This window comes from Elaeis guineensis, chromosome 2 (genome assembly GCF_000442705.2).
Source record: "Elaeis guineensis isolate ETL-2024a chromosome 2, EG11, whole genome shotgun sequence".
In the NCBI taxonomy this organism is placed as follows: Eukaryota; Viridiplantae; Streptophyta; class Magnoliopsida; order Arecales; family Arecaceae; genus Elaeis; species Elaeis guineensis.
In genome coordinates this window covers 94,053,248-94,064,703 of record NC_025994.2, presented here as the reverse complement: position 1 = coordinate 94,064,703, position 11,456 = coordinate 94,053,248, and the positions used below count along the sequence as shown (strand labels likewise).

General features: G+C 48.8%; 1 protein-coding gene across 1 annotated transcript; it reads right to left on the bottom strand.

Annotated features, from left to right (window-relative positions):
- Positions 1-4,534: 4,534 nt before the first annotated feature.
- Positions 4,535-6,658, bottom strand: LOC114914727 (uncharacterized). The gene is made up of 2 exons (XM_073251195.1): positions 5,665-6,658; positions 4,535-4,800 (listed from the first exon to the last, which is right to left on the bottom strand). Exons 1-2 carry the CDS (start codon positions 6,656-6,658, stop codon positions 4,535-4,537), a joined length of 1,260 nt encoding a protein of 419 aa, XP_073107296.1.
- Between the last annotated feature and the right edge of the window lie 4,798 nt (positions 6,659-11,456).

Sequence of the window (11,456 nt, the reverse complement as noted above, 5' to 3'; positions counted from 1 at the left end):
CTTTCCACCCTCGGATTCGTCTTTCTGAGAAAGACGGGGCGGCTGGCCCAAGTGGCCCGTCCTACCGCCGGATGCTGGAGTTCTGGTGACGCTCTCTCCAGCCGCGCTGATGCCTGCGGCTGCTGTTGCTGTTGTATGGCCTGCACGGCTTCAGTGAGGCCTCTGACCTGCTGCACCAGTAGGTCGAATTGCTCCGCGCCAACCACCGTTGCCGGAGGAGGGGGAGGAGGCTGGGAAACTGACGGTGAGGCCGGAGCCTGAGATCTAGCCGCGGAGGCCGTAGATCACCGCGTGGACGCTCTGCGGGGAGGCATCGGGCGAAGACCTAGTGAGGGAAGGAGGAGAGGATGTCGGAAAAGGTGACCAGAGGTGGTCCCGCTGAGCGCTCCTTTAAGAACAAGGGTACTGCGAAGACACAGCCCTTCTTCTAGCGCCAATCCTGTTGGTGCAAAAATTCGTCTGCGTCGGAGAAGCTGGAGTCGAGGGAGTCGCCGTCACCGTCGGGACCTGCAAAAGAAGTCTAAACCAGAGTTGGGGTTGCTCCGGCAAGACCCTCCGACGCTCAAGTCAGTTCTCTGTCTCAACAAGAATGGAGTGCTCGAACGAAAATTTTAGCAGAGTTTTTGGGATAAAAATTAGAGCTTAGAGCATAACGTATCTGGGGTCCCCCTTTTTATAGGCGGAGGGTGCAATAGGCTGATGGTGACGTTTTGTAACCGTCTGTCAGTGGGCCGTTCGGAGCCAGGAGGGGTCTGTTACGAAGAGTAGTGGAGCGGAATCGTGGCCATTACTGTGGCCTGCCATGTGGAGCCTGTTGTGGGGAGTGGAGCGGCGTCCGTTGTCGCGACTTGTCAGAGGATGGAGAAACTGTACGGTATCCGCCGTAGGAAGTGGAGCAGAATCGCGGCCGTTACTGCGGCATGCCAGGGGGTGATGGAGCCGTGTGGAATCCGTCGCAGGAAGTGGAGCAGAGTCGTGGTCGTTACTGCGGCCTGTCAGGGAGTGATGGAGCCGCGCGGAACCCGTTGCAGGAAGTGGAGCAGGGTCGTGGCTGTTACTGCGGCCTGCCAGGGGGTCCAGGCCTGTCGGCCGAAGTTCGGTTGGGGTATCTGGCGGAGAGAGGTGTCTAGCTACCCACCTGAGAGGAGCTCGGATGCTGCAAATCCTGTTGGGTGCCTTGGGGGTTGAAGCGGCAAACGAGGACCACTCGCCGTAGGAGCTCGGTCAGAGGCTTCCCACAGGCGTAGCCCGATTTCGCGCAAACTTTGGCCGAGGGTCGACCGACGGTGGGTGTCGGATGGTGCTGGAGAGGTTCGTCCATCGGAGGGGTCCAGTTACTGGGTTACGTGAGCACGGCATTTGCCTGCTTATAGAAATTCGATCGGAGTCCGATCTCCGTAGAAGCCCGAATGGGGATCGTTTGTCGAGGAGTCTCGGCCAAGGCCTGTCTGCAGCAGAAATCCGAAAGGAATTTGTCCATAATAGAAGTTTGGGTGAGGGCTCATGGTGGGAATCCGACACGGACCGCTCATGGCAGAAATTTGAAGCAGATCGCTCGCAGCGGAAACTCGTAGTGGGTCGCTTACAGTAGGGGCTCGGAGTCCGGCTCCCGTAGGAGCCCCGACGAAGTCTTCCCGTAGTCGAAGTCGGGGACGAAGTCTGGCTCCCGTAGGGGTCCGGACGAAGTCTTCTTGCAGTTGGAGTCGGGGACGGAGTCCGGCTCCCGTAGGAGTCCGGACGGAGTCTTCCTGCAATTGAAGTCGAGGGCGAGGTCCGGCTCCCGTAGGAGTCCGGACGGAGTCTTCCTGCAATTGGAGTCGGGGACGGAGTCCGGCTCCCGTAGGAGTCCGGACGGAGTCTACCTGCAACCGAAGTCGGGGATGAGGTCCGGCTCCTGTAGGAGTCCGGACGGAGTCTGCCTGCAACCGAAGTCAGGGGCGAAGTCCAGCTCCCGTAAGAATCCGGACGGAGTCTTCCTGCAATTGAAGTCGGGGACGGAGTCCGGCTCCCGTAGGAGTCCGGACAGAGTCTTTCTGCAATTGAAGTCGGGGACGGAGTCCGGCTCCCGTAGGAGTCCGGACGGAGTCTTCCTGCAATTGAAGTCGAGGGCGAGGTCCGGCTCCCGTAGGAGTCTGGACGGAGTCTTCCTGCAGTTGGAGTCGAGGGCGAGGTCCGGCTCCCGTAGGAGTCCAGACGGAGTCTTCCTGCAGTTGGAGTCGGGGATGGAATCCGGCTCCCGTAGGAGTCCGGACGGAGTCTACCTGCAACCGAAGTCGGGGACGAAGTCCAACTCCTATAGGAGTCCGGACAGAGTCTACTTGCAACCGAAGTCGGAGGCGAAGTCCGTCTCCCGTAGGAATCCGGACGGAATCTTCCTGCAATTGAAGTCAGGGACGGAGTCCGACTTCCGTAGGAGTCCGGACGGAGTCTTCCTACAATTGAAGTCGGAGACGGAGTCCGGCTCCCGTAGGAGTCCGGACGGAGTCTTCCTGCAATTGAATTCGAGGGCGAGGTCCGGCTCTCGTAGGAGTCCGGACGGAGTCTTCCTGCAGTTGGAGTCGAGGGCGAGGTCCGGCTCCCGTAGGAGTCCGGACGGAGTCTTCCTGCAGTTGGAGTCGGGGATGGAGTCCGGCTCCCGTAGGAGTCCGGACGGAGTCTACCTGCAACCGAAGTCGGGGACGAAGTCTGACTCCTGTAGGAGTCCGGATGGAGTCTACCTGCAACCGAAGTCGGGGGCGAAGTCCGGCTCCCGTAGGAATCTGGACGGAGTCTTCCTGCAATTGAAGTCGGGGACGGAGTCCGGCTCCCATAGGAGTCCGGACGGAGTCTTCCTGCAATTGAAGTCGGGGACGAAGTCCGGCTCCCGTAGGAGTCCGGACGGAGTTTTCCTGCAATTGAAGTCGAGGGCGAGGTCCGGCTCCCGTAGGAGTCCGGACGGAGTCTTCCTGCAATTGATGTCGGGGATGGAGTTCGGCTCCCGTAGGAGTCCGGACGGAGTCTTCCTGCAATTGAAGTCGGGGGCGAGGTCCGGCTTCCGTAGGAGTCCGGACGGAGTCTTCCTGCAGTTGGAGTCGAGGGCGAGGTCCGGCTCCCGTAGGGGTCCGGACGAAGTCTTCCTGCAGTTGGAGTCAGGGACAGAGTCCGGCTCCTGTAGGAGTCCGGACGGAGTCTACCTGCAATTGAAGTCGAGGGTGAGGTCCGGACGAAGCCTAGAAGGTGGTCGATCATCGTGGAAACTTGGGTGGAGTCCGTCCATCGCGAACAATTCGGTCGACGCTGGTGGGGGCTTATCCGTCGGCAAATCTTGGGAGTGTTGCGGAGGCTCGGCCGCCAGAGATGTTCGGAGAGATGTCGCCGAAGGTCGGAAGTCGGTAGAATCTCCGGAGGGTCACTCCTGTCACGAACTTCGGTTGGAAGATATTTTATACCCAACAGTAACCAATCCAAGCATAATATCAAGTTGGATATTTTCAAAGATTGAGTCTTTTAACTTGAAGTTCAGTGGGCCTTATTAAACTGTGTCCAAAGGCTTTTATCCAATCTATTATGCTCTTATGTCAAGCAGATGGATGATCCAATTTAGCAATCCTCCAAGATAATTCTTGGAATGGATCTATTTTTTTTAAACGGAGTATAAATAGTTGTTATGAGCTTAGTAAGTTTTTGATCTGAACTTGGCCCAAAACCAACCTGACCCCACGTATTGCCATACGTTGTGCCGCCCCTAATGAGACCTCATCAGATTGTCCAATGCTTGTACAAGTCGAAGAAGCACGTTAAACTCGCATTGCAATAAAGATTTCGTGCAAATATTATGTCCAAGGTTTCGGTCTCTGGCCAAATTCAAACAAAGACCCAAGTGAGTCCATCCACGATCTTATTACAAATGTACGCATTTTTTTTTTCTTTCTTACCGAAAAAAAAAGTCCACATTGCTGGACCCACCAACATAAAAGGAAAGAAAATAGAATAATTGTCACAATTAAAAATTTTTAGAATTTTATGACTTAAATTATTTCTCAACCAATGATAATTCAAGAATAGAATGAAGAACAAACATGGGTTCGGAAACCATTTCCACCTCTGCTTATGTCCTTAATTTTCTGTGTTTTCGTTTTTCTTTTACTCATGTACATCACATATACCTTTTACTTATAGAATAATTTTTTTTTTTTTTTTAAGAGAGACAAGTAGGGTGCATTATAATTACTTAGGCTCAGAACCTCCAGATTCTAAATAGATCGATGTGGCCACATGCACCTTAATTGTAACTGTTTTGTATATAAGTTCTCTCATAATTCACTTACCCTACTCTTAAGTTCTCCACGTGTATGATGCGTTCGGTCTTTCAACCCCCTCTCTTTCTGGCTGCTGCTTCATCTCTTGCTTTGGCGTTGCATATGTTTATGAGTATTGAATTCTGTCAGCAACTTAGCATTTTATTTATTTATTTGATGGGAACTTATCTCTGTTGTTTTCTGTTATGACCATTGTGCGTCACTCTATCCTGGATAAGACTCAAATTAATGACCGTCTAATTTGTAGTACGACGACTTGAGAGGTAGTGGAGTAACCTTCGAGAATGGACTCGGCCATTTTGGACGATAACTCTCCGTTTCTTCTGCCGTTTTCTCCAAACTTGCTGGTATTTCCCCTTCTTCCAAAACAGAGCATAGGGGCGACACACGGCACAGAAACCCTCCGGCCCCGCATAAAAGTCCCCAGAAAGTAAACGAAAACAACGAAGAAAACAAAACAAAACTAAGATATTCACCCCATTCGTGAAGATGACGCCTCCCACTTGCATCCAAAAAAAAAAGAAAAAAACCCATTCCTGTACGGCGTACACCATAAATCGCACCGATCCAACAACTGTGATTACATCATCACCAGTTACTACGTCAGCGGCTGATCTACCTGTTGGGATAGATTCCCGTCTCCCAGCCGACTATCTTTCCCCCTCAGCTCTCCACCGACTAAATGCGATTAAATAGGTGAAGGTTAATTATCTCACTTTCTCATTTCCACATCGATTTAGTTATAAATTCAGTTGATTAAGTACTATATTATGGATCAAACTAATTTAGATCGACGGAATTTGATCATCGGCATTCAGAGTGATAGAATCTAACAAAATCGGCATTCTATCAATTTGATCCAACATACAATCGATGATTGATCGACGATCATTCGGTATATATTCGATATTTGATCGATTTGGTTCGACTTGTGATTAGCAACAAGTTAGCACTCGACAGATGGCATACTTGACGTCATGCCGACTATTTAAATCCCATACATCTGAAGATCAAGCGATGGTTATTCGGTACGAGTATTAACTACATGCGAATGTGGAGCGTAATAGTCGCCCACGAGTAGTTCATAATTCGATCATAATAGCGGTTAATGAAGTAATCACTCACTAAATTTTATAACTTTTATGTTCCGAATATTCAGGGATGGAAGTTACACAGTAACGACTTTTCTAGTTCTATATAAAGAGGTAAGTTACGGTGGATCAAGTAATTAATATTTTGCTAATTATAAATTTTTGAACTTTCATTTTGGTTCACTGATTATTTTTTTTTTCAGACTAATTTAGATATTGAAAGATTTTTCATCAGGTAATTTTTAATAAAAAAATTGTTTTTGTAAGTTTTTTACAGTTCAACGTCCAGAAGCAACAACTCGGCTTCCATCCGATTATCCCGTTTACGATGGGCTGCAACACTACCCATTCCTGATCCAGTCCACTGCTGTCGCTCCTCTGCCGCTCCACCAAATCCTTCTCCTCCATCTGGCCGGTAAAACTCGAAGTAGAGAAACTCGAAGAGGAGCGACCGCTATTTCCATTAATCCCAATAGCAGCAGCAATAGCTCCAGAACGCTCCATCGCTTCCAAGGAACTCATCAGATCCTCGTACAGTGAATCGTAGCCCATCACTCCACTATAAAACAACACTCCGCACCCCTTGTAAGTACTACTAGCAGTAATAGTATTCTTGTTATTGTTATTGCCAGCAGTAGTACATCTAGAGGGCTGCAGCGGTCTACCAGATGGGGGAATCGGTGGAAATAGAGGTGGAGAGAAACCCCTGAGCGTCGAAGTTGGTGACGAGGCGGTGGGCCAAATGGCACAACTTGAGGGCTTGCGAAGCGAACCAGGGGAGGGGATGGGAGTGGTGGCGTTGGCCGTGGCGAGGGAGGGGAGGAGGCGGAACTGGCGAGGGGAGTGGGCGAAGAAGCAGACCTTGCGGCGGCAGCGGCGGCTGTCCTTGCAGGGCATGGTGCGGTAGCGGGCGGGGTGGAGCCAGCACTCGGACACCCCATGCGCCCACTCGCAGGCATCCCTGCGGGGGCACGCCCCCGACCGCCGGAAGTTCGGTCTCCGCCCCCGCATGCACCTACGCACCTTGAACTCGTGCATTCGGAAATCGTCGCATGAGTAAGTATCCACTTCTTCTTCTTGTTCTTCCTCGCCTTCTTGCTCTTCGTCTAACTCCTGCTTCGATTCTCTGTCTTGGTCATCGTCGGGGACGTAAATGGTGAGGCCAGGGCGATGGAGGAGCTTTCTTGGAGGGGCATCAAGATCAAGCAGAGCGCTTTTTCCATAGTAGAGTAGCTGCTGCTGATGCTGCTCGGTGCAAACAGTAGGCATTTTTCCCTTTTTTTCCTTTTCTCTCGGATAGAGAAAATCACAGATAAGAGTAGATACAAGGATCAGAAGGAAAGGAGCAGTAGTAGGGATGGGTGAAAGTGTGAGAACGAGGAAAGCGAGGAGGCGATTAAGATGGGGGGTTCCTGTAAAGGAGGTGGGGTTGTGGGGGTGGGTGGTGTGGGGGAGGGCCCACGTATTGCATGCACCAGGTGCGATTGGACCGAGCAAATCCCTTCCACGGTGGATAACAAGCCATGCTACTTGTATTTCACCGATTCTCGATTGCACGCTCTCCATCGTGCATATCCTTTGGGATTTGCCTTGGTTCACTTGTATTTGGTGCATGCAATAATTCCTCGGGGGGAGGGGTGCGCGGGTTCGTGCAATACATGTGAACGACAGAACGAGGCAATGCAGGTGAACGGAGAAAGGCGGCATGCAAAGGTTCGTGCATGTTGGGAGAAAATATTCGTTGCAACGGTGATACCACATCACCGTTGTAACAAATTAATAAAAAATTAAAAATAAATAAAATATATGAAATAATGTGAAATATTATCTACGAAAATTGATGTAATATATGATAATTGATGAAATATAAAAATTTTTATTAATTTATTATAAATTTAATATAATATCACCGTTGCAAGAAATATTTTTTCGCATGTTGGGACGAGCCACGCTTGGGGATTCAGAGCCAGTTCTTGCACTCGTGGCTCCTATTATTATCGCCCGACCGACCTCAGCCATTCCTTTGGTCTTGGTTTCTCCGCTCCTTTGGCGTTGGGCGTGAGTAGGTGCGCAGCGTACCAAGCATACCAGCTCCGTACAAATGGCGCGCGTATTCGCAGCCTTGCGATGGGGAGGGACACCTGGCGCGCGGGTCTCGGTGGTTGGGGATGCGGCTTTGGCTCGGTTCGTGGAATGGTGGTACTAGCATACCAGTATCCGCACGGATATTGGCCTCCAAAGACGGACTGTTTGGGTGGTGAGTAGATTCGTACCGACTCGGTAGCGCTTGGTGGATCCGAGGGAAGGAAAGTGGATCAGGTCTCGACTTGTCTCACGTTCCCAGTCTGTTAACTACTCTGAGCCTCTGATAGGACGCGAATTTGGATAATTGAGTCAGGTCTTAGAATTTCCAACGAACGACTAGAGATAAAACACTCGTTGCTGGCGCCCAGGCAATCATAAAATGAAAGCCAGAATACTTCAGCATGACCTTCCACGGTACACGTTGCGTCTGGTGGCTTAAGGCTAATACAAATTGTATTTGATAAGTCGGGATGCGGATAAGACCGCTCATTCAGGCAAGTTAATTATCAGATCTTAACCCAAATCTAATTCAAATATTGTGCAACCATGACCTGCTACTGGTCAAGCGGATGGATCGTTACGATGTCAATTGCAGGAACTTGTATGTGCCAATTTAATCTAATAATGACTGAATCCAACTCAATTAATGCACATTTAATATGATATTCCTTCCAAACCCGGCCATCTAATCCTGAAAGTCGTAGGGATGAGCAACAGATCGGGCCGCCTAGGACACGGCCAAGCCCGATAGAAGATGGGCAGACATGACCCGTCAGCTATAGTGACGGAGTGTACCTGATATGGCCCATAAGAAGGGAGTCAAATTGGACTAAAATTTCTGACCCGCGGCTCAGACCCGACGACCTATAGGCCAGGCACGGCATGGCTTGCATGCCAGTCCGGCCCTCTTGAGACGGGCTGTGCCAGTTCATATCTCCAAACCGCCATTCACAGGTTTTTGGAGAGCCGTGAACTGGCTTTGGAGAAATGGAGTCCGAACTTCAAGCCTAGGCGTGATGGCATCCGGCAAGCCCGTGTCTGGGTAAGGCTGCCTGATCTACCGTTGGAGCTCTGGGAAAAGGAAAAAATTTTCAAGATTGTTGCGGCAGCAGGAGAACCTTTGTTTCTGGATGGATGGACTGAATCTTCTTCCAGGTTGCCGTTTGCATGGGCCTGTGTAATGATTGATATATACCAAATAATTTGTCCAGGTACTAGAATTCTGGTTGGAGATGAGATTATCTGGCAGGAGTTTATATATGAGGATTTATCCGAACTGTGTTATATATGTGGTCGGCTTGTCCTTGACTCTGAGACGTGTGTGCTCAAAGGGACAAGATAGTGCTCGGGCTAAGTTGGTATATGGTCCATGGATACGTGCCTTGAGAGTGCCGGTGGATCCTCAGGCTGCATGGGGCTCACGGAGGTCGCCCACTCCTCCGCATCCTGAGGGTCAAGGCTCTGCTTCCTGGATGCAACAACGGAAAACTTCGAAGAGGGCATCTCCAAATAAGCATCAATCTCCAGAGCAGACCCCAGTTCATGGAAAGGGTTCCCGGTTTGCGCCACTCACGCACGAAGAAGAAGAATCTACTGGGCAACCCATGGACTTAGGACCTTCATCATTGGCTAAAGCTGAGTCGTCTATATCAGGTGCATCCAAAGAAAAGCGCAAAAGATCTCCATCAAAAATTCAGTCAAAAAGAAGTTCTTCTGGATCTCAATCCCCTCCACAAACAAAGGCGTTGATTAGGGAGCAGGATGATGTCTCTAATGATAAGGGCAGGCAGTTGGTGCTTTATTCTCCAAATAAACCTCAGGTTACGCAAGATTTTTGTGTTAAAGAAGTCTGGCGTCCTGTAGGTGCTTGAAGTACTATGCCTTCAGAAGGTCAAAGAGCAATGTGAGCAACCTCAAGGGATGGTGGAATCATCTGATTTTTCAGGTACTCATAATTTCTCCTCTTCTAAATTAAAGGCTGTTATTGGGTGTTTGGGGCGAGGGGGAGATAGTCTGCAGGTGCAACCCCTTACAGGGGATCGAGTATCTTTGTCTGTTTCCGGGGGCCGTTCTACCCAACAGCTCTCTGGTTGTCAGTCTGTTGGTGTTGGAGATTCTAATAGGCCTCATACATCTCAATGAGGATTTTGGCTTGGAATTGCAGGGGGGGCAGCTAAGCCCCCTTTCATCAATTATTCTAAGGCTTTGATGAGAGTATAATCCGGATGTTTGTTGTTTCTTAGAAACAAGGTTGTCTGAGAATGCTATTGGTCGGGTTCAAAGATTAATGGGCCCTAGGTGGGGGGTCTACTTGATTCCGTCCAGAGGTCTCTCATGTGGAATTATCGTGGCTTGGAAGCTGAATGTTGGTCAGATTAATTTTGTTCATACTAATCGACAAGTAGCTTTCGGAGTTTTCACACCATCTGTTGGCCCACAATGGATGTTGGGTGTCATCTATGCCAGCACCTGTGGTGTTGAGTGTAGAACACTTTGGGAACAGATTTTGTCGGTTATGACTCTGAACCTTCCTATTGTGATCGTTGGTGACTTCAATTGTATTCTTAATGCTGGAGGGAAGTCATTCAATTGCACATGGTGGATTCAGGAGTTCCGTTGTTTTCTTAGGCGATTCGGTGTTATTGATTTGAGTTTTCAAGGCCCCATGTGATGGCCCAGCCCGATAACAAATCCCAGCCCATATAACAAAGTCCAAAAAAAAAAAAAAAAAAAAGAAAGAAAACAGGGGAGAAGACTCCCTCCTCTCGCCGGCTTCCAATCGGAGTCGGAAACGATTTCCCTCCGGTCCTATTTAAGGAGGAGATCTCTCCTCTCTCCTTTCCACCGAAAATCCTAAGCTCAATCGGCGGCAATCGCCGGAAAATCCACCACGGAAGACCATCCCTGTGCCGTCCAATTTCTCGCCGAAAAAGCTTCGCCGGCATCGGAGGTAAGCCTCCTCCCCTTCCTCTCTTCTCCCCCTCCTTCCCGTGCCGATGTGCACACTCGCCGGCGACCGGAGTCGTCGGATTTTATTGCGGAAGAACCTTCTTTTTTGCCATTTTTTCCGACGCCGGTGGTCACCACCGACCACCGGTTTGGCCTCCTCTTGCCGTCAGATCGTCTCCCCTTCTGCCAACGGCCGCCCCATGCCGGCTGCGCCGTCGGCCGGCCAGCCAACGAGGGGACCTCACGGTCCCCTGTTTCGGCCCAAATGAAACCACGGGAAAAGAAAAGAAGAAGAAAGAAGAAGAAGAAGGAAAAGAAAAGAAAAAGAAAAGAAAAAGAAGGAAAAGAAAAAAAAAGAAAAAAAAAGAAAAAGGAAAAAAAAAAGGAAAAAGAAGAAGAAAAATAATATAATAATAATATAATAATAATAATAGGATTTTCTCTCCTCTCTTCTGTGAAGAAAAAGAAAAAAAAAAGAGAGAGAAAAGAAAAGAAAAGAAAAAAAATTTATTAAATAATGATATAAATAATAAAATATGAGAAAGAGAGTTTCTCTCTCTCTTCAGCTTGAATTAGTATTTTCTCTCTCTAGAATTGGACTTTCTCTCTCTACTTTCTATCTCTAAAATCCTCTCTCTAGATTATTTCTCTCTCCTAAGATTTTCTAGAATTTTGAGAAGAATGATGATGAATTTAAATGATCCTCGTGATGGATTTTTGATCTGTGATTGTCGGACGGTACACCGACATCCACTTTGATCAGATCATGTATTTTAAGATTCTATTTTTCGTGATCTTATTGAATTGTCCACATGATAATTTCAGTATGATTTGATCTGATCGATCGAATTTGTTGAATCATATTGTCTGAAGAATTCAAGATGAGTTTTCTCTCTCTAGAATTTTCTCTCTCTAAAATATTCTCTCTCTTGATTGATTCTCTCTCTAAAAAGGTTAGTGAATGAAGAAATTTCTTTTAATAGTCTTGATCTGATTCTAATGAAGAACACTGATCCATGGTTGTCAGACAGCG

Bases quoted from the DNA above. Each gene is read 5' to 3' on its own strand.
- LOC114914727 (XM_073251195.1), bottom strand. From the start codon at position 6,658: ATGCCTACTGTTTGCACCGAGCAGCATCAGCAGCAGCTACTCTACTAT. The intron at 4,801-5,664 runs GTAAAAAACTTA...TTTGGATGCAAG, and splicing joins TTGCTTCTGGACGTTGAACT to TGGGAGGCGTCATCTTCACG.